At 37.2% G+C, this 27,184-nt stretch overlaps 2 protein-coding genes across 5 annotated transcripts in view; both read right to left on the reverse strand.

Moving 5' to 3' along the window:
• slc12a7b (solute carrier family 12 member 7b) overlaps nt 1-2,337 on the reverse strand; it is a 74,441-nt gene extending 72,104 nt beyond the window's left edge. For 2 of the 4 annotated variants that reach the window (XM_084102641.1, XM_084102640.1), the window contains exon 1: nt 2,031-2,337. In XM_084102641.1, the coding sequence (XP_083958767.1) occupies nt 2,031-2,196 (166 nt within the window). In that variant the 5' untranslated portion in view covers nt 2,197-2,337. The remainder of the gene's footprint in view (nt 1-2,030) is intronic. The other 2 variants (XM_084102644.1, XM_084102643.1) reach the window with 1 other exon arrangement.
• A 10,633-nt stretch (nt 2,338-12,970) lies between these two features.
• On the reverse strand, nt 12,971-21,910 carry LOC311075464 (uncharacterized protein). The gene is made up of 4 exons (XM_084102902.1): nt 21,655-21,910; nt 21,195-21,295; nt 17,293-19,943; nt 12,971-16,799 (listed from the first exon to the last, which is right to left on the reverse strand). Exons 2-4 carry the CDS (start codon nt 21,292-21,294, stop codon nt 15,264-15,266), a joined length of 4,287 nt encoding a protein of 1,428 aa, XP_083959028.1. The 5' UTR covers nt 21,295; nt 21,655-21,910; the 3' UTR covers nt 12,971-15,263.
• Nucleotides 21,911-27,184: the final 5,274 nt, after the last annotated feature.

The raw sequence follows: 27,184 nt of genomic DNA on the forward strand, positions 1-27,184 counted from the left end.
ATAAGAGCATCACCACATATATGAACAGAGATGTTCTTGACTCCCATAATGAGTGTGTAACCCAATCCAACGCTCCCCAGCTCAACCATCTGGAAGATGACTCCCATTTGCTCTTCTCAAAGCCGAGACGCTTTGAAATAAAGACGACAAACAAATGAGACTAATGTAGTATCTGTAGGTCTGATCATGCTCTCAGGATCATATCAATGCACTTCTGATAAAAGCTTTGAAAAGCACATCACAAAAACTTTCCCTTTGCTCTTTATATGATTAACACCAACTCTTAAAAACAAAACGTTGAGCCACATATTCAATTACTCCAATAATCGCCATCTCCAAATCACCCGGACCTTCTTAAGGACTTCTGCAGGAGATCAGCTCAGTTACACTATAGACTTCTTTATAGACTATGTGACTGGTGTACAGTAGATAATCAAAGCACTTTGGCTTTAAGAGGCCTTTGATTAAATTGCAGGCTAAATTTAATGAAGGACCAATTGTAAGGCTTTCATATCCATCAAAGATAAAGACCGAAACTAGATAGAGAAACCCTAAAATACATTCAATTAATGTGGTTGGTTGGTTCTTCCTTACATCTACATGGACATAGACTTCAAAAAATAATTGTGATAGTGATTTACTGATTCAAAGAGCAAAGAGAGACTATTAAAGGCTTGGAAAACAGAAGCAGATTCAGATGTAGGCTGCTAGATGTCTAACCCAGGAAACAAACAGATGTGTCATGGTAATTAATGAAGACAGCTGAGCGTGAAAAGTGTCCCAAGACACGTCTAGACAAGCCCCTGAAATCAGGCAGTCATGTAAAACCAAAAGGGCATCGTGTTGCATAAAACGCTATCACCTGGTTAGGCCAATACAAAAGGAAAAGAGTAAAAAATAAATGAGGAAACATTTTTAGCTTAATATTATAAGGACATATAAATCATTATTAGACTGCACAATTCAACCATTGAATGCGTATTCAATGATTATTTTAGTAATAAAGTAATTGCAATAAAACAGCAGCATGATACATATAAACATGACACCTGCAAAATACACAGTGTCAAACATGCCAAACAAGTCATTTCACAGGAACTTACGAACAAAATCACTAAAATAAAGCCTTATAATAGATCATGTTGTTGTTAAAGTACAATTATATATTAATTCTGGTCTTTTGAGGACATTGGTAACAATTTGTTACAGTTTTACTGTAACTGTGGTTACGTTTTTTTTCTTTTTTTTGTTGTTGATGGAGAGCATACTCATTATGCCTCATTAATACAACTGCATTTGTATTAACATTTTAATTTAAACAGCCCTTTGACTAATAAAAATAAACTTACAACTAATTCTAAATGTTGAATTATTGCTAGACTGTAAATTATTACTAAACAAAGGCATAGTTGAACGTAACGCCTCAATCTTGTGTAGTCTAAACACTCACAGTCATTTTACTCCTGTCAGAAAACATTTCAATAAACACTTATTAGTGTCACTGAATGTTTAGTAAAACTAAAGAGTGGAAACAAGCAAAAAAACACAGAACGTTCCGCTAACGTTAGTGTTCGGTTACCGTTTTATTAACCATTTCCTAAAGTTCAATAACATAAATGTGAAAATAAATGTTCGATATTAACGTTCTCATGACGTTCCATGAAGAAAAAAGACGTTATCAGGTTAACGGCCCTGAGAGAATTAAACCTCCTCAGAGAAATCTATAAAAACAAACCGTCACAATAAATAATAGTTCATATCTTCGATTGACTAAATTAATTCAGACACACTGATCTTTCTGCAAACGTTAGTTTGTATGTAACTTCATTCATTAATACCAAAACGACGATTAAGTTCATTTGTTTACACTGTAACGTTACACGAGTGACGCGACGCGCCAAACTACTGACTGAGTTCTGGACGCGCGCGATCATCATATTAAGTTATATTCAGCATAACGGCTCTCCGTTTATTATAATACAAGAGTTTAGAGCGAGGCTTTCTGTCCGTATGAACGGAACCTGTCTCACCGTATTTGTTGGGTTCTCTGCTGTACTGGAGGATGGGCACCGACCCCCGCCGCTCCGCGCGCTCGCACTCACCGACACCGGCGTCAAACACCGTGTCTCCGTCCGTTTCGTCTCCAAGCGCGCTCTCATGCGCGGCCACCGGCACGACCCTGAACCTCTCGCTCATGTTGGTCGTCCGTGAATCGGACCTGTCCGGTGTCTGATAAACTTCAGGGATCAGACAGCTTACGCCCGTGATTCATAGCCGGTAATCTGACAGTTTGTGAGGGCGCGCGCACAGAGGCGTGAATGTGTGAGGCGCGTCCGTGCAGAACGCGCTGCGCTCATTGGCTGAGAGCTGAACGGGGCTTCGTATAAATAACAGAAGCATGCTGGAGATCACAGTCCCGTCAAGTTAACTTTTAAAAATTAATAAATTGCATTGTACAATTTCAAGATCCAGTAGTTCAATAAATTAGTCCAATGTAAAGCCATTGTTTACAAAAAAAACACAAGATTATTTTCTAAAAAATATACTTTAATGTTATTAATGCCCTATTTCTTCATTTATTTATTTATTTATTTATTTATTTATTTATTTATTTATTTATTTATTTATTTATTTATGTGTGTTGTGTATGTAGGCCTAATGTATGTATGTATAATGTATGTAATTATGTATGTATGTATTTATGTGCGTATGTGGGCATATATGTATTTATGTATATATACATAAATACATATATGCACACATACGCACATAAATACATACATACATAATTACATACATATATGTGTGTATGTAGGTGTATGTATGTATGTATGTATGTATGTATGTAGCCTATGTGTGTATGTAGGCCTATATATGTATTCATTTATGTATGTATGTGTGTATGTAGAGTTATTTATGTATGATTTATAGATTTATAAAGCAAAACAAACAAAACTATGCCAGGAAATTGATTGAGAATCACCGCTGTTTATGAGACAAAATACTTTTCATTGGAAGTAAAACATTTCAGCTTTATTTTAGTTCAATTTGATGAAATTTGTAAGTCTATTTTTTAATTATGTTTTTTTTCTTTTCTTTTTTTTCAGTAAATGATAATTATTTGTGGACTGGACAAGCTCTCACTAAATGATAAGCAGAGATATGTGAGCAGTTGTTGTTTAATTGTTCTGATGAAAAGTATTATTTTATTTAATGGATGTTTATGACAGACACATGGGATTTCTGCTGTCATGTTCTCTATGTTTTATATAGACGTCTGTCTGATCTAAACTCATATTCTCATGAGCCTGAGGCTTCATTAACATCCACTGTCTGTTTCCCTCTTGTGTCGTGTGTTTTCTCATAGATGCGGATGAGTAACTCATATGAGGAGTTTCCAAACCTACAGCCGCTCTTCACACACAACATGAGGAAGAGCGGCTGTTACTGATGAGACTGAAGATCAGGCTTTGAGTCACAGAGAGAGTCTTTATTTCCACAATATCACATGAAATAAAGACACCACTTATTTAAAATAACATATTAAATGTAGCATATCTTTGTTACATTATCTCATCCGGGTCTGTTATGAATCTCTTCATCCATAAGATTAAATGAAGCCCAATTTTATCACGGTTCTGTCAGCTGGAGAAAAACAGGCTTTTGTTCAGAATTATTAGAGCTATTAAACTTTGGTTTGATTTGAGACATGAATCAGAATCCCACACAGATCAAATGACTGGATGATCTGGGTCTTGTTGTGCCCTCATATATGTTTAGTTGTTAGCATGTTTTCTCGAGTTGTGTCGGTTCAGTCCTCAGCATTTACTGTTCCAGTCTCTCAGGCTTTGTTTCAGCTGCTGTGGGTTATTTTAAGAGATGGACAAAGTGGGACGAGATGATTCACAGACTATTGACCAACACAACACACACTAGTGGAGATGAGACACGCTATTCTGACATGAAATGCTGCACAAATACTGATTAACCTCAAACAAATATAAATAAAACACTAAACCTAAAATTAGATATAATGAAGATTTATTATTATTTTATAAAATCTAGGTTTATGACAGGACTGGATTTTGAAAATGTCTCATAAGTTCACAAGAAGACATATATAACATATACATTCATAACTCTTTGGGCTCCTCATTTCTTCATTTGCAGAACTCTTTGGAAAACCTGTACGAATCTTTACAGAAAGAGCAGTTCTCTGGATTTACCATGAGTACAGACAAGAGACTGATCCAATTGATTTTTAGCAATATTTTTTTTAATCTTTGATCTTTTTTTTCAACATGATCTACTGTACATTCAGTAAATTTTTGAGGTTGGATGTCAGATTCATTCAAATCCAAAGTATAGTTGAAGATGTAGTGAACATATAATTAAACAATACTGTAGTGAAAACTTTAAATTCAGAAGTTGTTTAAAATGGTAATATTCTTTTTAAACTTAATACTTTCTTTAAAAAATTTTTTTTTCTGATTACAGGGATTGTACAAAGTTCAAAACTTATGGCAGTTTCTCTGAAAACCATGCATGTTTAATGTTGTATTAATATGTAGCCTGTTGATTGTTTTTTTTTATCTCACAGTGTGTAATGTGTGTTCAGAGTGTCTGTTTGGATGATTTTAAGAGCCATTTGAAGCCAAAGTTTAAATCAGATTAACAATAATGTAGTTTTGAATAAATTATTTCATTTTTGTGGTTTTGAATTTGAAGTTATAGCTTTAAGAAATGTGTTAACATTTTCAGGATGTGTGTCTTAGCAATGAAGCACAAATAAACAAAAATAAATCTGCATCAAAACATTTTAAAAATATATAAATAAATGTATTAATAATGAGACAAATGTGATACAAGTAAAAGAATTTCATATTATTTCTGTACTATATTCATAAGACAAAATGTTAGCACCATTTCAAAGACAATCAATGAAGCAATAAACATGTGAGCCTCAAAAATGTAATGAGTCCAGATTTATAGTCCAGTAGAGTTTTTATTAAAAAAAATTATTACACAACTGTCTCTCACTATATCTCATGAAGGATACTCATAATTGTCTCATATGACCTCTAGGTGGCAGAGCTAAGTAATACAACTAACAGTTTCTACAGCCATGTGATGGTTTTAATGCACATCATTTTCATATAAATTCTATTTGTTGATTTTACAATATAACAATATTGTCTTGATTTACAACAGTATCTTACTGACAAAACTCTTTGCATTATGCTGCTGTTAATTTCAAATCGCAAGAAGTTACAATATAATAGTCTTTCTGACATTTGCTAATTTAGCAGATGCTGTTTATTCTAAGCAACTTACAAAGTAGAATTTAGAATCCTAAATTTCAGGATCCTTTATATATATATAACTTGTGACCACAGATGTTAAGTTGCAATCAAAAATACTTCTTATGACTTATTTTTATGCATTCCAGAGCTCCACGTTTTTCTTCTCATGCTCTCTTCTTGATGTTTTCCAGTATTTCAGCTTTTTCAGGCTCATTTATTTCCTTCATCTTCTCAATCAGAAAATCAATATGCAGAAGTATGAACAGAGAAACAGTGTTGAGTGCGATCATCTCCAGAGTTTCCACATAGTGAAAAGCTTCAAACACCAGCTTTATTCTCTCTTTCTCTAATTCTTGCAGTTCCTCTTCCAGCTTCTGGACCAAAGACACACTGCCTTTAATCTTCCAATCTTCCCATCATATTCTTTCTTTAACTTTCTTGTCTTTGTTACAAATATTTTTGCTTCTTTGACATGTTTGCTGTAGTGGCATTTATTTGTGCACACTGTACAGTGATTATTTCTCATAGAACTGGACCATGAGAGATTTCTGACCAACCCACTATCTGGGTAAACACAGTTCTCCTCACAGACGCTGCAGCACGTCGCCTCACTACCTACAGAAAGATCAACCTTCTCTTCGTAGGATACTTCAACTTCATACTTAAAGATCTTATTGTTTTTGACATTTTGCCTCCAGCTTCTTCCGATTCTGCAGCACATCTTGAGTCATCAGGGATTTTGGTTGTATTGTGTAGAGAAACTTGAACAATCCTGCCATTCCTCTAAAACTGAGATTCCATGATTGTTCCTGCATTATTTCATATTCTTCATCAACAGGTTCTGACTGACAGTTGTCAAACAGGAAAAACACTGGCTGAGTCTCATCACTCACTGCACACTTGATTTTATCCTCTTTAACAGCCGTCAGAGCATTTTTAAGGGATAGCTCCACGTGAGTGTGTGAAGAGCAAGACAATGTTTTCAGCAATATCTCTTCCAAATAAAGACTGAACAGCATCAAATATGTATTGTTGTCTGTCAGAGAGTCGAGTCTGTGTTGCTTTAATCACCAGAAACACTGCATCTATTTCATTGATTCCTGTAGATTCACTTAATCTTAGCAAACTCTCAGCGATTTCTTTATCAAGATCAACTCCACGAGTGTCTCCATATCCTGGTGTGTCGATGATTGTTAAATGGATTGGACTCTCGTGTGGATAAAACCCATAAACAGTGATGATGGAGGTCTGACTGTAAGCTGATGTTCGGTCACTCTGATCATCTGTGATCTCAAACCAAACCTCGTCTTCTCTCTGAACACCCAACATGTAGTTGATCATCGCATTGATCAGGGTTGTTTTTCCTGTTCCTGTTTCTCCCACCATCAGAATGGTTTTATGGGGTTTGTTTCTCTCTCTCTCTCCAAAGGTCATTTTTCTATATAGTTCAGATTGATCAATATTGTCTGTCTTTGTTTGCAGACGATATCGAGCAGGATTTCCATCTTTGATTAAGATGCTTTTCTCGATGAGATCATTTTTGTCCTGTATGTAAAGCATAAAAACACAATAAAGATAGTCATGTATAAATGTTGTACAATGTCATATTTTAAAATGACCCGGTGGAGACACTTTCAGGACCACTTGTCTATATCTGACATCTTTAATGATCGGACAGTCTGGTTTTGATGGAGGAGTGAAGCAAACAGCTTCATTAGATCCATTTTCATACAGAAGAATGCAGGAACCTGGATGCTTTTCATGCTCTTTTATGGAAACCATAAATTTACTGCTTTGACTGCTATATAACGTCATCAGCTCTTTAAATGTTTTCAAATGTTCTCTCATTTTCTCCCTGATACTTCCAGTGAGCCATGATTGAGACGCCACATCAGGTTTCTTCTGAGGATTTCTCATCATTTGAGGATTCATGTAATTTTCCTGCTCATTAAGCAACTCATCTGGCAGCTCAAGAGAACTGAAAGTGTAGCAAAACACATTCTCCACCTGAATATCAGACAAATACGAGTCCAAGCTTGTGTTCACTTCGGCTCCAAAGTCCATTAACTGTCGAATAAACTCATTAACGGTGTTTAATTCATTATCTTTCACTGTGATCCACTCTTTCAGACTCTTTTCACTGAATGGAGACTCATCATGAGCTTGAAGAAGATCCATCAGAGCACGAGGCTCTTTCTCACAAGCTTTCACTGACTGGATCACAGATTTAATTTGGTCACTGAAATCTTGTCTGTACGTTTGGCAGTTTTGCTGCATATCTTGTATTTTCTTATGAAGTGCACTAAAAGTTGTTTTCCTGGTGTTTTCTAAAAATACACTGCACTTGTTTTCTGTCCAGTTTAGACTTTCAATAACAGACTCTTTAGCCTTGATGAGAAACGTGAAAGTGAAACGTGACACGTGACGGCCAAGTATGGTAACCCATACTTGGAATTTGACCTCTGCATTTAACCCATCCAAGTTAATGCACACACATTAGGAGCAGAGTAGTGAGTAGTTAACACACACACTGCAAACGTGGATACACACACCCAGAGCAGCGGGCAGCCTTTGTGTGGCGCCCGGGGAGCGATTAGGGGTTAGGTGCCTTGCTCAAGGGCACCTCAGTCATTTCCCACCGGTTCTGGAATCGAACCAGCAACCTTTGGGTTACCAGTCCAACTCCCTAACCACTAGGCCATGACTGCCCCAAGTTTATGACTGTGAGACGCGTCACATCACTCTCTACGGTGTAGTCGAGTTTTCCCACCGCTGCACATTTAATATTGTACTCAGTATCTGGTCTGAGATCAGTCAGAGTAACTGTATTCTCGTTCTTTGACACAGTTTGAGATCTCCAGTCTTTCTCTTGCTTTATTTTGTACGGTAATTTGAGCTCCTCTGTAGCAGGACCCGGTGGAGACACTTTCAGGACCACTTGTCTATATCTGACATCTTCAATGATCGGACAGTCTGGTTTTGATGGAGGAGTGAAGCAAACAGCTTCATTAGATTCATTTTCATACAGAAGAATGCAGGAACCTGGATTATTTTCCATTTCTTTTGATGCAACAATGTGTTTTTTAAATCAATCAAGTGTTTAAATACCCTCAGGTTGTTCCTCATAGTTCTTTGGATGTCAGGCGTGAGCCAAGTCTTGTGTTCAGATTCAGAGCTTTTCTCCTCATTTTTTCCTTTCGTTGAAGAACTCAGGAAGGCCTTTTGTTTAGAAAGCAGAACATCTGTCCAGCTCAATGATGTGAAAGTGTAGCTGACCAAATGTTTAACTTTCAGATTCATTAATTCTTTATTGAGGTTGTTTTCTACCATTGCTCCTGAGTCATTCAGTTGTGTGAGCAATGCTTTAATAATGTCAGATTCTTCCTCTTTCTCTTTCAGCCATTGTTCAAGAGCGCTTCTTTCAAATGGAGATTCCTGATGATCTTGTAGAAGATCGATCAATGCTGTGTCCTCTATGAATTTTCCACGGATCTTTGGTAAGAGAGAGCCGAGTTTCTTCATGAGACTCAATCTGCACTGGTAGCAGTTTTTCTTCACGTCATTGATTTTGTCATGAAATGCAGTAAATGTTGAAGCTGGCGTGTCTGTCAGAAGATCACTGCATTTCATCTCAGTCGTACTCAAACTCTCAATTACAGATTCAACGTCTGAGGTTAAACCTGTGCTGATTTCATGTTGAAACTTTACAATTTTTGAGAAAAGTTTGTCCAAAGGATAAAGCCAAACTCTCAGAGGAACCGCAAGCTCTCTGTTTTCTCCCAACAGTTTTGGAAGATCTTCAAAAACCTTCATAGCATCTTCAAAAGTGGTCGGGTTATGTGGTAGCTGGAAGTCGCCATAAAATGTACACTTGAAGTTTTGGGCAGAAATCTTCTGATTGTCATTCAGTTTCATACTTCCATCAATGTTTCCAGCTGAAATGCCTATAAGCTGCTCTAATGCAGCTTCTACTTCTCCTGCTATCACTCTCTTGTCTTCATCAGATGAAACTTCTCTATCAAAAACAAAGCAAGCATCTGCTCCGTACAGCACTGCAGTCACTACATGTGTGGCAACGTCATTGTCATAGTGAGCCATGTCTCTGGCTAAGTGGTTCATGATCAGTTCTTCAAACTTACTGGTTGAATGATAATGTAATGTCAGTCTCTGTTGATTGAATGATTTCTTGGTGTCCTTGAGAAACTTGGCAGCTCCAGTTACATTGAGGAGTCCTCCTAAAAGACTCAGTTTCAGACTACCATCAATATTCAGCAATCTAGTTTTTTCTTCAATCGAGTCTGAGGCGGTGACTGTGAAATCTGTATTGATTTGGGGTTTCTCGCTTATGTTCTGCTGCATCTGCTCTTGACTCCAGAGTCTGATTCCTGTAATGGAGGGGCAAATGTTATTTTACAACATTAAATAAAAAATCTAAGTCTAAACATTTTATATATATTTTTAGACAGCAATTTAACAGCCGTTTGCCCTACCCGACCTTTACTTTCATACAGCATAGCAACACCACACTAGTTTTTGTTTCTTCACCTAACAGACACTTCCTTATTATTTGGATACATTTAAATAAAAGTCTCTGAGCAGGTGCATCACTAAATACTGTATGAGCAACATCCGTGGATCAAGCCATTAATACCTGACATAATGCAGAGATATCTATAAATTCAACTAATTTTAAACCAGCTTTGCCATCATATCAGATCTCAGAGAAAAGTTATGGATGCTGAGAAAGATTTTTATTTAGGTCTGTATAAATTATTTTTGCAAATAAATTATTTTTATTATTAAAACCCATAAATAAAGAAGTAATTTTACATTCTTTACCCATGGACCTTTAAAACTTTCAATACTTCAAAGATTTGGGGTAACAGCCCATTATCACCTGGTACGAGAGCATCTCTCCTGCAGTCATACAGCATCCCCAGCTGGAAGGGTCTCCCTAGAGCTGCAGTCTCTATTGAATTCACTCCCACTGGATCCATGCTAGACAAACCACAGAAAAGAAAAATCACACCAGTAACATCATAGATACTGATAGAGGTTTAACCCTGTATGCACTTTGCACACCATGAGTGCTCCAACAGACCTGAGAAACGTTTCTGTGTGAATATTTTATCAGTTATTACGTGTGTCCAGTATTTCTGTCGACTGAACTATAATTAGTGAAGAAATCATTCTTTTGAGTCAGTTCTTTCTTTTCAGTGAATTGGCCAAACACGACTGCAAAAAGGTCTGAATTGATTTGCATTTGAATAAATAATTAATAAATAATAATTTGAATTTAATTCTTTGAATGAATAATCTGAAATGGGGGGGGGGGGGCAGCCCTGAAAGGTCTTATAACAGCTAGGACCTCTTTCCCATAGCCTTCTTAGCTTGTATTACGGCCCTGTCTCGCTGAAGACTTCGGTTGAGTGCGTCTATGCCCCCAAATTCCTTGAGGGGGGGCCCTAAAAGCGAAGCACTCTTTTTGTGCCTGCTGGTATGAGGAGCTGGGGGCAGCCTTCTTAGACTTAGAGTGGCGAGGGAGATACTGCTTAAAGGCTGCGGATTGTTTCTTCGCCTCCTGAAACCTCTCGATGACCGAACTGACCAGTTCGAACAGGCCAGGCCAATTGACGCCGAACAGGCCAGAAGGCAAAATCGGGGCATTAAGGAGAAAAGCCCTAGTCTGTAGCCCTACGAAGCTCAGCAGTATCGTCAGGTGTTTATATGGGATATACACAATATGGGATGGGGTGGGGGGTAATAATTTGATATTAAGACAGCTGATATTAAGCCTGTCCACGGCACGAGACACAACCTCAACAAGCTCCTCATACGCGGGGACAGGAAGCAGCGAGGTTTCTTCAAAGTCCCCGCCCTCGATGCTGAGCACATCCTCCTCAGAAGCAGATAGCTCAAACATTGGGTTCTCCTCCCGGGTGGAAGAAGCCGCTGGGCGGGCTTCCACACGGGGAGGGAGAACATCGGATGCTGGCAGATGAAGACTGAGAAAGTGCCTCAGCAGTCTCAGGGTCCTCTGCCAGCTCCATCTGCGAACCCCATGATCTGAGACGACCAAACCACATCAAACACGGCCAGGCGGGACCGCAGCACTCTTTGGGCATTTCCAAAAGTGATGTTCCTACGCAGTGCGAATTTCCTCGAAAGGGAACAATCAGTGCTGGATGAAGTAGACTTCAGAAAATTTTAACTTCAAACTCTAACATCTATAAGATTAAATGTTTGTCAAAAATAATTTGAAAGTTTACATTTGTAAACTTGAAATTTGATTATTGCAAACAGAATATGAAAGCTGAGATTAAGCACTAAAAATTATATTTGAAAATAAGAAAAGCACTTTCTTACAGTACATTCGGTTTTTCAAAAGAGTTTAGTCCAGACATGCAAGAACGCAGGATTTAGGCATGTGCTGGAGCCAGGTTTATATTGTAACTAAACTACTAAAAATGTAATTATTTATTTTTCCACAAAAGACATCGTTTACAGAAACAGGGAGATGGCTTGATTAGAAGGAAATGTTATTTCTATGTGAACGTTAAAGATCTCACCTGAACCTTATGTATATATTTATTTGTTTTGAGTATTAGTAAATGATCCTTGTCATATTTAAGATTTCCTAAGCTATCAGTACATTACTCAATGTCACTGAAGTGCTAAACAAACTGTTAACATACATATACATTTGAGATGGTATTTCCACAATATATCATTGTGTATAAAGTGTAATGTCTTGACAGTAATCAAACAATACATTTAAAATGGCTCTACTTACTGTTTTAATGAGGCTTTCTTGTTCAACTGACTTGAAACACTTGCAGACAAACTGATCAACAGGTGTTTTTATACTGAGGGAAACGACCTTATAATGACCATGTGATTTAGAGGAATATATGTTCATGCAAATGGTCAAATCACATTGGAGATAAAGGTACCATAAAGGACTCTGCTAAACAACAAATCAACTAAAAATAGTTCAAAGTTTGATGTCATATACAGAAGAAATTAATTCCTCTCTATCAGACATAGGGTAGATTGGCGTAGACTATCAGGGTAGATTGATTATTAACTTGTACACAAATCAAAGGTGATAGTTTTTAGATGTTCTGAAATTGTGTATTTATAAGTTCACTATGAAAGAATAAAACAAATGTTACTTAACCTATCCAGTAGATTTTTCTCTGATGCTGGTTTAAGTGCTTTGAATAAAGGACTTTCATTTTCTTCTACAGCACTACTGAATTTGACACATACAGTGCATCTGGAAAGTATTCCCAGCGCTTCACTTTTTGCATTTTGTTATTTCACAGCCTTAAAATTCATTATTTTCCTCAAAATTCTACAAACAATACACTATAATGACAACGTGAACAAAGTTTGTTTGAAATCTTTGCAAATTTATTAAAAAGAAAAAAAGAAAAAATTACATTTACATAAGTATTCACAGCCAACATTAAAAAATTGATAAAAATGATCAATCTAGAAGAAAATTTCAGATGGCACTTAGAGGCTTTTACATCTGAAGTATTCATATACGTGTGTGTAATATACAGTGGGTATGGAAAGTATTCAGACCCCCTTAAATTTTTCACTCTTTGTTATATTGCAGCCATTTGCTAAAATCATTTAAGTTCATTTTTTTCCTCATTATTGTACACACAGCACCCCATATTGACAGAAAAACACACGAATTGTTGACATTTTTGCACATTTATTAAAAAAGAAAAACTGAAATATCGCATGGTCCTAAGTATTCTAATTACTTCTGTAATGAGTTAGCTCAATACAAATATATAAAATGGATTATAATTAATTATAAATAATTAGATTATTTTCAGAATTTACTGTAGCAGAATTAATAGTACAATTATTTAATCAGTTCATCCAATGAATGAACAAAGCATAAACCATTATTAACTCTAGGAAATATATTATCTTCCTGGCCAAGAAAGAATAATCTTTTCCAGCTAAAGTAAATCAAGGGTAAGTAGCTAGATCAAGATGCTTTAGTGACTTCGATATGTGGCAAACATGGAGACAATAAAAGCGTGGATATAATGGTTTAATAAACGAACTTACGGTAGGCTACACACACACACACACACACAACTAAACTAAGCAAAGATTGTATACAGAATCAAAGAAAGTAAAGAAAAGTGAATAAAGAGAGAGAGAAGAAAAGAGAATGGCAAGATTACAAACAGTTAACCACAACCTACGAGAAACATTAAAGAATCAGGGTCACCTAAAAGGGGCACAATAACTCGTCTAACGGCAGGTACTTGCATTGACTTCAGTTGCTGAACAAGTCCAGATGCAGGAGATTCTTGAGATTCTTGATGATTTCACCAGGAGTGAGAAAGATGAAGTTGCCGGAAGAAGACAGGATACAATGTTGTCTCAAAGAAATTGAGCAAAGATCTGACCTAATCAGACACTCTTAAAGCTACACTGTGTAATTTTTTTAGTTGATTCTTAGCAAAAAACACTTAGTTCTTTCAAAAATATATGTGCTCATTAATGTATATTTACTTCTTTGAAGTAATAAAGTATTCTCGTAAGTTTATAATCTGCCATTGAAAATACATATGGGTGAGGGGTTCGAATGCTGGTCGCCATGTTGCCCCTCCATCTTGAAACTACATTAGCCAAAGAGGGACATACCTGTAAATTCAAGCTTCGCCTTTCGCGCTTTACACTCAGTGACACAGAGACGAATGCGAGGGGGAGATTACTCGCGACTGCCGGCAGATTTGAAAGATTGCTGATGGAGGATCAAGCCTATTTTTGAGGACATGTAGCAAAGTCGCCAAGGAAGCGAAAGAGAGAATTAAAACGTCAACGCGACCGGCAAATCAGCCAAAGTCAATACTGGAGTAACTTTTCCCAGATGGAAAGAGCTCATGAGGAGCAAAGGTTTTAAAACGGACGCCGAAGTTGCCTGCTTTCTTCTCGACAGGTAATCCAGCCTATTTGTGTAAATTCGAAGTTTTATAGTTGCTTGTCTAACCATAGCATGGTTGTGCATAACGCCAGAACGACCTCTAGTATAACTTGCGTTACTTTTCCTCACGTCAATGGTGAAAAAGTATTGTTTACCTTGTAACATAAATCTGTGCTGCGACGGATCACAGGTGATGAATAGTTTTAAAGGCGCAATTGGACGAAGTCGAACTGGAAGCCATGTTAATCTTGGAATAATACGGCCACCGTAGGAGTTAAAACGCCCTCGAAATTGAAAGGAACAGAAACTAATATTCACTGGGTAGTCATATACAATTTCACCGCTAGATGGGGGAAATTATCACACAGTGAAGCTTTAAAGGTCTTTTCAGATCACACCCATTTGGTGAGGTGACCAATCCAAGATGACCTGGAGAAAGTCTTTGTTCAATCTTATCTCCATTTGCATGTTCATGCTGGCATGGAGAATTGGTGCAGTCTTTACATAAGAGTATGGTACAAATATCATTATGAAATTTATCATAACATATTGTACACCATTCATTATAAAATCAAAAGAGGATTCTTTTGATACCAGGGAAGACAGATTTGAAGACATTAAAGCAGTGATACATCATCTTTGAATATCAACAATGGAAGTTACTCTAACATAACTAAAGAATCATAACTAGTAAAACTAATAAAACATAGGGACATGCATAAAACACAGGAGAAATACTATAAACATTTGGGAATGTTTGTGGGTAAGAATGGAGAAAATGTCCTTTGTGTATTGGAGTTTGTCTCCGTAGTCTTCGACCAAATGGCCAGTGTCTCCTGTGCTGTCTTTGAGGCTTGCAGACACAGTCTCTTGCTGAGATCGTTCAGTGGAGCCGAGGTGATAACGGCCTTTGAAGAGAACTGGTTTTACAGCCTGATGACAACAGGGTAGAGGGGGACATTTTCTGATGTCCAGGGCATTTTTATTAAGACCATTCGTTACACTTCGTATGAAATTATAAATTCTAGTGCTCTGTCTTTTTCGTCTCCTGCTCTCTTCTTGGTGTTTTCCAGTATTTCAGCTTTTTCAGACTCATTTATTTCCTCCAGCTTCTCAATCAGAAAATCCATGTGCTTAAGTGTAAGCACAGAATCAGTGTTGAGTGCGATCATCTCCAGAGTTTCCACACAGTTAAAAGCTTCATTCACCAGCTTCATTTTCCTTTTCTCTTTCTCGGATTCTAATTGCAGTTCTTCTTCCAGCTTCTTAACCACAGACTCACCACCATACTTCTTCATTAATTCTTCATATGTCCTCTTCTCTTTCTTTGTCTTTGTTACATATATTTTTGCTTCTTTGATGTGTTTGCTGTAGTGGCATTTATTTGTGCACACTGTACAGTGATTATATTTAATCATACTGCACCATGGGAGATCAATGGCACAATAGCATCCTGGATAATGACAGTTCTCCTCACAGACGCTGCAGCACATCGCCATGCTGGCTTTAGAGCGATCAATATCAACCTTCTCTTTATAGGAGACTTCAACTTCATACTCAAAGTTCTTATTTGCTTTTACATCTTTCTTGTTCTTCTTCAGAGCTTTGTGAGTTTGTTTCAGCTCATTTAGCTTTAGTTCTGTCAGTTGAACAAGTGATTGTAGATTAGAGATATTTGCCTCCAGCTGCTTCCGATTCCTCAACACAACTTGAGTCATGTTCAGGGTTTTTGGTTTTACACTCTCAAAAAACTTGAACAATCCTTCCATTCCTTTAAAACTGAGATCCCATGATTGATCCTGCATTTCATATCCTTCATCAGCAGCATCTGACAGACAGTTATTAAACAGGAAAAACACTGGCTGATTCTTGTCATTCACTGCACACTCAATTTTAGCCTCTTTAACAGTCATCAGGGCATCTTTAGGTCGAGCTCCATCTGAGTGTGTGAAGAGCAACACAATGTTTTCAGCAATATTTCTTCCAAATAATGACTGAACAGCATCAAATATGTACATCTGTCTGCCAGAGAGACGAATCTGTGTTGCTTTAATCACCAGACACACTGCATGTATTTCATTGATCCCTTCAGCAGATTCAATTAAACTAAGTAAACTCTCAGCGATTTGTTTATCAAAATCAACTCCACGAGTGTCTCCATATCCTGGTGTGTCAATGATTGTTAGATCAGTTTGACTCTCTTGTGGATAAAACTCATAAACAGTGATGATGGAGGTCTGAGTGTGAGCTGATGTTCGGTCACTCTGATCATCTGTGATCTCAAACCAAACCTTGTCTTCTCTCTTTACATCTAACATGTAGTTGATCATCACATTGATTAGTTTTGATTTTCCTGTTCCTGTTTCTCCCACCATCAGAATGGTTTTATGCGGTTTGTTTTTGTCTCTCTCTCCAAAGGTCATTTTTATATATGGTTCAGATTTATCAATATTGTCTGTCTTTTTTTGCAGACGATATCGAGCAGGATTTCCATCTTTGATTAAGATGCTTTTCATGATGAGATCATTTTTGTTCTGTATGTAAAGCACAAAAACACAAAAACATTAAAGATGGTCATGCATAAATGTTCTATAATGTCCATATTTTGAAATCATCTTCAAATTATAAAATGTGCACCAACATCCCTGATAAAGGCCCTTTCACACTAACTTAACCGAGAAAAGGTAGCATTATACAATTATTATGTGTCATTTCCCCCCATATGCTAAATGCAAGATTAGAACTGATGCAATGTTTTCTGTTTACTTTTGTAATTAAATTCTTTGTTAGTTCATTTGCATCCCACATCCAGTCTTCTGTGAGGCTAGTTTACCTGGTTCTCTACTGTAGAAACAATAAAATTTCCCTTTAATGAGATTCTATCAGCAATGCTTTTCATGTGAACATCAGAACAGTGATTGTGTCGGAGGATGCAAGTCATGTGAAAACGCCTCAAGTTAAGAATAACAGTGTTTAATGATGTAAAAATAAATTCTATAGCTGATATTTCATGAATGTTCATCATACCTTTGTGGTAACTGTGGTGACATCAGATTCAATGGTGTAGTCGAGTTTTCCCACCGATACACATTTAATATTGTACTCAGTATCTGGTCTGAGATCAGTCAGAGTAACTGTATTCTGGTTCTTTGACACAGTTTGAGATCTCCAGTCTTTCTCTTCCTTCATTTTGTACAGTAATTTGAGCTCCTCTGTAGCAGAATACGGTGGAGACACTTTCAGGACCACTTCTCTACATCTCACATATTTAATTTTTGGACAGCCTGGTTGTGTGAAGCAAACAGCTTCATTAACTCCATTTTTATACAGGAGAATGCAGGAACCTGGATGCTTTTCATGCTCTTTTATGGAAATCATAAATTTATTTCTTTGACTGCTATATAACGTCATCAGCTCTTTAAATGTTTTCAGATGTTCTTTCATTTTCTCCCTGATGCTTCCATTGAGCCATGATTGAGACGCCACATCAAATTTCTTCTGTGGATTTCTCATCATTTCAGGATTCATGTAATTTTCTTGCTCATTAAGCAACTCATCTGGCAGCTCAAGAGAACTGAAAGTGTAGCAAAACACATTCTCCACCAGAATATCAGACAAATACGAGTCCAAGCTTCTGTTCACTTCGGCTCCAAAGTCCATTAACTGTCGAATAAACTCATTAACGGTGTTTAATTCTTTTTCTTTCACTGTGATCCACTCTTTCAGACTCTTTTCATTGAATGGAGACTCATCATGAGCTTGAAGAAGATCCATTAGAGCACGAGACTCTTTCTCACAGGCTTTCACTGACTGGATCACAGATTTAATTTGGTCACTGAAATCTTGTCTGTACGTTTGGCAGTTTTGCTGCATATCTTGTATTTTCTTATGAAGTGCACTAAAAGTTGTTTTCCTGGTGTTTTCTAAAAGTAAATTGCACTTGTCTTCAGTCCAACTGAGATTTTTGATAGCAGACTCTTTGGCCTTGATGAGATTCTGGTTTATGACTGTGAGACGCGTCACATCACTCTCTACGGTGTAGTCGAGTTTTCCCACCGCTGCACATTTAATATTGTACTCAGTATCTGGTCTGAGATCAGTCAGAGTAACTGTAACCTCATTCCTTGACACAGTTTGAGATCTCCAGTCTTTCTCTTCCTTCGTTTTGTACAGTAATCTGAGCTCCTCTGTAGCAGGACCCGGTGGAGACACTTTCAGGACCACTTGACTATATCTGACATCTTCAATGATCGGACAGTCTGGTTTTGATGGAGGAGTGAAGCAAACAGCTTCATTAGATTCATTTTCATACAGAAGAATGCAGGAACCTGGATTATTTTCCATTTCTTTTGATGCAACAATACATTTGACTGATTTGCTGTTGTTTAAATCAATCAAGTGTTTAAATACCCTCAGGTTGTTCCTCATAGTATTTTGGATGTCAGGCGTGAGCCAAGTCTTGTGTTCAGATTCAGAGCTTTTCTCCTCATTTTTTCCTTTCATTGAAGAACTCAGGAAGGTCTTTTGTTTAGAAAGCAGAACATCTGTCCAGCTCAATGATGTGAAAGTGTAGCTGACCAAATGTTTAACTTCCAGATTCATAAAATTTGTATTGAGGTTGTTTTCTACCATTGCTCCTGAGTCATTCAGTTGTGTGAGCAATGCTTTAATAATGTCAGATTCTTCCTCTTTCTCTTTCAGCCATTGTTCAAGAGCACTTCTTTCAAATGGAGATTCCTCATGATCTTGTAGAAGATCGATCAATGCTGTGTCCTCTATGAATTTTCCACGGATCTTTGGTAAGAGAGAGCCGAGTTTCTTCATGAGACTCAATCTGCACTGGTAGCAGTTTTTCTTCATGTCATTGATTTTGTCATGAAATGCAGTAAATGTCGAAGCTGGCGTGTCTGTCAGAAGATCACTGCATTTCATCTCAGTCGTACTCAAACTCTCAATTACAGATTCAATGTCTGAGGTTAAACCTGTGCTGATTTCATGTTGAAACTTTACAACTCTTGAGAAAAGTTTATCCAAAGGATAAAGCCAAACTCTCAGAGGAACCGCAAGCTCTTTGTTTTCTCCCAGCAGTTTTAGAAGATTTTCAAAAACCTTCATAGCATCTTCAAAAGTGGTCGGGTTACATGATAGCTGGAAGTCGCCATAAAATGTACAGCTGAATTTTTGGGCAGCAGTCTTCAGATTGTCATTCAGATTAATGTTTGAACCATCTGAAATGCCTTTTAGCTTCCCAAAGACAGTTTTTACATCTCCTGCTATCACTCTCTTGTCTTCATCAGAAGAAACTTCTCTATCAAAAACAAAGCAGGCGTCTGCTCCGTACAGCACTGCGGTCACTACATGTGTGGCAACGTCATTGTCATAGTGAGCCGTGTCTCCAGCAACGTGGTTCATGATCAGTTCTTCAAACTTAGTGGTTGAATGATAATGTAATGTCAGTCTCTGTTGATTGAATGATTTCTTGGTGTCCTTGAAATAATTAGCAGCTCCAGTTACACTGATGAGTCCTCCTAAAAGACTCAATTTCAGACTACCATCAATATTCAGCAATCGAGACTTTTCCTCAATTGAGTCTGAAGCAGTGACTGTGAAAACTGTATTGATTTGGGGTTTCTTGCTTATGTTCTCCTTCAGCTGCTCTTTACTCCAAAGTCTGATTCCTGTAATGGAGAATTTTTTATTTATGTCTAAATACTTAATTCATTAAACAGTAATTTAATCAGCCCCTTTGCAAAACGCAACTTGCATTTTCTCCCAGTAGAACAACACCACATTATTTTGTGTTTCTTGTCCCCATTGACCATTCTCTTACATTTAATTTAATATAATGTATTTACATAAATGACTCTGAGCAAGTGTATCACTAAATATAAACACTGGCTGATAATCACATTAATAATGCCAACCATCATGATACAGAGCAACCAACACTCTCGCAGCCTGTAACAATTCCTTCCCTCGTACCTTAAAAATGTAAGCCCTAAATTATACTTTTTTTGTCCAGAAAGCTTTTTTCATTTTGATAATATTTTTTTCTATTTTTTAATGCATCTTTTAAAATTGTTTTGTATTTTATTTACCTTTAAATTACTACATTTTTACCTATAAATAAAAAATAAATAGAATTTAAGCACATTCTTCACATTATTTCAAATTAAATAAAAAATAACTCAACATTTCATACATAACCCTGTTAATACAGCTCAAAACATCGGCGTTTGGTGTTTTAAGCCCCCAACGGCACCTTCCAGGCAGCGAGGGGATGGGTAGGTTTAAGGTTGAGGGTAGGGTTAACTGCCTCTAAGGAGCCATTGGGGGCTTAAAACACCATTGAGCCAAAACATCTTACATTGTGTTTGTGTGGCTCTACTGATCTCTTGTGGAACAAAATAATATAACATGATATTTCATGACTCTTGCCACTAGATGGCCTTATAGCTCTATATGGAGTGAACGAGCAGATGCTTTTATCAAAAGCGACTTACAAATGAGAACAATAGAACCAGTTAAACTAACAATAAGACACACATGCAAGTGCTATGACCCTTTCCAGTTTAATCTAACGCAGTAAACTAGAGTAAATTAATAAAATAAATGATTAATTAATATAAAACCAGAAATACTGAAGAATAAGCAACACAATACAATTAATACTAAATCTCGATATATCACATAACGTAAAATGGTAATATATTTGCTATGGGGATTTAAAGGCCGTAAGATGTGAATAAGTGATGAGAAAGCTTTTAATTTAGGGATTTGTGTACATTAATATTGCTAAATGATTTAGTACATTTAATATTGTAAGTTCTTTACTAACACCTCATAAATAATATATAAGTTGTTTTACTCTAATCATTTACTGAAGGCTTCACAGATTCTGGTGATCAGTCGTTGATCAACTTGATCACCTGGTACGAGAGCATCTCTCCTGCAGTCATACAGCATCCCCAGCTGGAAGGGTCTCCCTAGAGCTGCAGTCTCTATTGAATTCACTCCCACTGGATCCATGCTAGACAAAACACAGTAAAGAAGAGATCAACCAGTGAGATTACTGATAGAGGTTTGACAGATATTTTTTAAAGCTAATATTCATAGCTATCAATTCAGAAGTTGTTTCTGGTGAGTCTATGAAAAAAGCCCAATGCCTTATAATTCCTCAATTTTAATAAACGTTTGTATTGTAGGCTAGTTATTAAACTTTTACAGTTAGGATAATTAAGCCCGAATTCCATCTATTTTTTAGTTAAACAAAAGGTGAATTAAAAATATATTTAGATAACGCACAATTTAATGGTTTCTCTAAACGTCAAATAAACAAAACAATCAAAGACTCAATTTAGCCTACAAATATTATAAGTCTTGTCTCACCCTTTCGAAGACAGTTCAGTATCTGTTATGACTGGTTCCACGGGAGTCTGGGTTACACAGCAATGTTGCTAAATAGGTTAAAATACAAATAACATATTTTTTTCCACAAAAGACACAATGTCAACTGAAGAAGACCTAAACAAACTGTAGATGAGAGAAAGTCGTCATTTGCGTTTCCACTGAAGGACTGATACACGCAGCGCAAACTGATGATTATGAAGAGAAGCACATTCATTCAGTCAAGCATATGAAATATGCAGATGTGTCGAAATACGAGGAAGTTCAGAATCACGGAGAAGAAACAGAGGCACATTGACAAATGAAACATTAATCCACATAAATACGATGACAGTGGGGCCCAGAGAGAGGGAAATGAATAGTGGAATAAAGACGTTATTTTTGTTGTTTTTTTGCGCACAAAAAGTATTCTCGTCGCTTTATACTTATACTTCACTTATTACTAACCAGAATGACTTTATTTCATACGTGTCCAAAAGTTCTTATTGAGAATTAAAGAAGGTTTAATGCCAATTTGATGTTTTGTGGAACATAAGTTTTGTTTGAAAAAAATAAAAGCAGAGAATAACAAGACAGTTCAGCTGAATAAATTGTTCTTTATGCATGCTGGGAGGTATGAATGAGTTTTGTACTCTGCACCCAGCATCATTGTAGCAAAAATGTTTTTATTATTTTATTTTTTATTGTTGATTGGTGATGTCTCTGTGTGTATAACTGGAAACAGCAGTTGAAAGTTTTTTGCATATACGTTTTTTTTTTTTTTTTACTTTCAGATTATATGAGTCACAACACTGTTGGGTCTCACCCTGTTTCATCAAAGAGATGGTAGTACAACTACTCTGAGTATATTTGAAATGTTATAATTAATATTCAAAAACATATGCCAGTGCAAATGCGTGCTTCTGCTGGAGTTCTGTCTAGCAGGTTTGATGTTCAGTGCTCTTCTAGCCACATCCTGTGGGTTTTGCAGAAGAACAGACATTTTCTCAAGAGACGTGCCATTGGAAGGTTTGGCAAAAAGTTTGTTTTAGGCCTTATACTATGTCAAACCGTTTGCACTTAAAATGTTCCCAGCATTTTACTAGTAAAGTCAATTCAAAATTCAATTAGAGGGCTCTACAACTAAATTCTTACTAGTAACAATTATGAATAGAGAACAATACAATACACAATACACAATACACGAACCGCAATCTTTTTGCCAAGCCTGCAATGGCACGTCTCTTGAGAAAATGTCTGTTATTCTGCTAAACCCACAGGATGTGGCTAGAAGAGCACTGAACATTAAACCTGCTACACAGAACTCCGGCAGAAGCATGCATTTGCACTGGCATATATTTTTGAATATTAATTTTAACATTTTAAATATACACAGAGTAGATCAAATGGTAATATTTTGCATTCATCTTGGTCTAACATTAAAATAGGGTTGAAATTCAGGAAATTCATCTTGACTTTTGGTGATCACAATACCTGAATATATTCCTTAAGATTTAACTGGAATATTATAAAAAGAGGGTAATGCTATTAACTCACATTTATTAGTTTAACTGAAAGCCTGAAGTCTCAAAAACAATTTATATGATCAAAAAGTGAAAAAACAAACAAACAGCTGTGGTTGCCAGTACTTTCGGGGGCAGTTTGATGCGGCATAGAGATCACGTCGGCCGGATCATGTTTCTCACGAACACAAACTTGTCAGTTCTGACTTTGCTAATACCTAAGTCGGTTGCCTATTGCTCACTCGTACAAAAAAGTGTAGTTTATTTTAGCCACTTCCATACAACTTACTAAATCAGTGATAGACAGAAATCAAAAGGTCTTCAGATGATGTGTCTACTGCTCCGTTCATATGCACCTTTAGTTTGACCTATGCTAACTACTGTAAGATTTGCGGTAGCACCAGCCTCCTCATAATCTACTAAAATAATGATATCAGAAAACTTCAGAATAAATCAAGATGTAACATTTATTTGTCAGGTAAAAATGTATCATGCTATAATTACACAAGTAAATGATTAAAAGCCAATTCAGAAATAATAAATACATGACATCATTTACTCAAAGATGACTCTAAAAGTAAGCAATGCATTCCTGACAGAGACATACAGTGGTGTGTGAGTGTTTTCCAAGTGTAAGACTTGAGAAAACACTGAAACAGCACTGTATGGGTTTTTTCCTGGTTACAGGTTCCCAAAGACTGCTCTGTCACTTCCCCTTAAATACCCAGACCAGAACAAAAGGGTTATACCAATATTTTTTGGGTCAATTCGTGTACCCCAGGGGGTAGCACCTGGTTTCGGGGGAGATATCTTGAAGAGACATCACCCAGAGAGGAGAACAGGTCTCCTAAGTTCTCAATCTTTCTCATTAAACCAATGACTGTGACCAATGAAATTAAGACCATTTTACCAATCGCACTGAGACACTTAAAATGATACCAAACATGAAAAGGAAAAACAATAGAATCACAAGATACATCATATGTGATATATAGACATTCTTAGTGAACTTTTGGTGACTTGACTCGTGAGAAGAGGAAGGGATGAGGGAGAGGGGGGATGCAGAGATAAGGAAGGAGAAAAGTTTGGACAAGACAATGTCCTGTGCTCTTTCTTTGCTTTTGTCTTAGCAGGAAAATCAGTTCTTACATGATCACTGTACAGTGTGCACGAAGAAGCAAAAATATATGTAACAAAGACAAAGGAGAAGAGAACATATGAAGATTTAAAGCAGAAATATGAAGACAAAATAAGGCACAGTATGTCTGTGGTCAGTAAATAACTGCGAGAATTAGAGAAAGAGAAAGTAAAGCTTTTGATGGAAGCTTTTGACTGTGTGGAAACACAGATAGAGATATTCACACTCAACACTGATTCTCTGATCACACTTCTGTATGTTTTTCTTTTCTGATTGAGAAGTTGAAGGAAAAAAACAAGCCTGAAAAGGCTGAAACACTGGAAAACATCAAGAAGAGAGAAGGAAAGAAAGGAGCACTGGGATTCAGCCTGCTCCGCCCTGGCTGCCTGCTACCTCCGTCTCCAGTCTTTCCTCCTCTCCACGGACCTGGCCCTCCATCCGGCCCCCTGTTCCGTCTCTGCTCTGCCTCCCTCCTGGACTGTTCTATCTATATTAGGAGCGTCTGGAAACCACTCCTTAGGAGGGGGGCTATGTAACAATCACCAGTGAGAGTGCCCGGGATTACCATCAGAGGGCACTCCAACCCAGACTATTACCACTCCTTCACAGACTCCATTCCCCATAATCCTTTGCATGGATTTATCAGCCATGATTACATACAGCTGTTAATCATTAGCCTCATTAGCTCTGCATATGAAAGCCTGGTTCAACCTATTACTCACTGCAAAGTTTTGTATGTTGTTGTGCTGCATTTCTCTGGTTCTATGTATTTTGGTATTTGGACTCTCTGCCTGCCTTTGAATTACCCATTTGCCTTGTTCCCAGCCTTGTGTGTTTTGTTTGTTTGGATTGTCTACCTGTGTTTTGGCCTGTTGCCTGTACATTGAATTATGTGTCTGTATTGTCCCATTATTAAAAGCTGCTTTTGGATCTCCAGCCTTTTGAGTCTCGGAACAGTTCGTAACACTTATACTGTCAAGCCTTTTACGCTTAAAATGTTCCCAGCTTTTTACTAGTAAGAATTCAAATACAGGGCTCAATTAAATTCTTACTAGTAACAATTGTGATTAGAGAGCTATCAATACACAAACTGTATCACAATTTTTGCCAAACCTGCCAATGGAAGGATGTGGTTAGAAGTGCATTGAACATTAAACCTGCTACAGTACACAGAACTCATGCATTTGCACTGATGTGTTTGAATATTCATTTTAACATTTTAAATATACTCAGAGTATATAAAATGTTTATATTTTGCATTCATCTTGGTCTAACATTAAAAAGGGTTGAAATTCAGCAAATCTTGATTCTTGGTGATCACAATAGTCACCTTCAAGTCAAGTCACCTTTATTTATATAACGCTTTTAACAATATAGATAGTTTAAAAGCAGCTTGCAGTGATAATAGGAAATTACAGTAACAGAGATTGTTTTGGGTTTACAGCAGCTCTAGAATAAAGTTATTGTCCAGCTAAAGTTAGTTTTGATTGATTGATTCACTTCCATTTTTTAAAGATCATTAGTTATTAACTTAGGGGCCGCTAAAACGACACTGTTCTAACAGAAAACGCGCTCCGGCCTGCTCATCCGCACAAAACTCAAGAATGCAGACCCTGAAAATACGTTCCAAGGTGCAAGCCTTAAAAAGGTTATCTCTGCACAAACCTCGAAAACGTGCGAAAACGTGCGAAAACGCAGACGGCGTGCACATGTGCATCACGTGTTTGTACTGTATTTGTGCGCAGACGTGTAGTCCTTCTTTAAAAACCAACCCTCAGCAAACTACTTGTCTGGCCTTAAAAAATTATAATACAGAATTATTTATCACGCACAGCCACGTGAACCGGAATAATCCCAACAACGTTTTATCTTTACAGAGGTAAAGGGAAGGGAAGAAGGCCTTCACAGGGGAGAGACTAGTTGACACTTCAGGATTGCGTTGTTGTCATGTCCAGGCGCAGGTCCTTCATCAGATCTGGATATGGCCTGGATACGGCTAGAGACTGCGGTAAACCTCAGGATAAACAGAGAGAGTAAATTATTAGCGTAGACGCCATCCTTCTTATGATGTAACAAGTACATCAGGATTGTAAGGGGTGTAAGGAAGTGTTCCCGGTTCCAGCTGACCTAAACTATGCAGCCTAACATTGAATTATAGAAGTCTATAATGTGTTATGTGTATGCTAGGTCAAAGAGATTGTGTTTTTAGTCTAGATTTGAACTGACAGAGTGTGTCTGCTTCCCGGACAATGGTAGGAAGACTGTTCCAAAGTTTTGGTGCTAAATTGGAAAAGGATCTCCCGCCAGCAGTCGATTTTGATATTCTAGGTATTATCAACTCGCCTGAATTTTGAGATCGCAATAGACGTGAAGGACTATAATGCGTTAAGAGCTCGCTCAAGTACTGCGGAGCTAAAACAGTTAGTGCTTTGTAAGTAATCAGTAGGGATGTCCCGATCCGATCACGTGATCGGAAATCGGGCCCGATCGCGTGTTTTCAGACTCGATCGGAATCGGACGTTACCTCCCGATCAGGACTCGGATATATATGTATTTATATTCTCATTATTTTATAAATTTTATTTTAACACCTCTATTATGCGGTGACACAGAGTTACGGCGGTTTCACACTGCACGCGTTATTAGAGTGTAAGCAGCGCAGGAGCAGTGCGTATGGTGAGCAGGAGCAGGACACGCGCGTTTTGCTTTCACACTGGCAGCGTTTGTCACGCGCGGCTGAACCGTGGGTTGTGTACAGACAGAGTCTATAATGGATAAGTTGGCATTGCTTTTTTTCGTTTTCAAATACATTTAAGAGAAAAGACTTGTCAAGAAGCTTATTTTATTAATAATTTCATTTATATAACTTTTG

Source organism: Abramis brama (assembly GCF_963993115.1).
Source record: "Abramis brama genome assembly, chromosome: 24".
In the NCBI taxonomy this organism is placed as follows: domain Eukaryota; kingdom Metazoa; phylum Chordata; class Actinopteri; order Cypriniformes; family Leuciscidae; genus Abramis; species Abramis brama.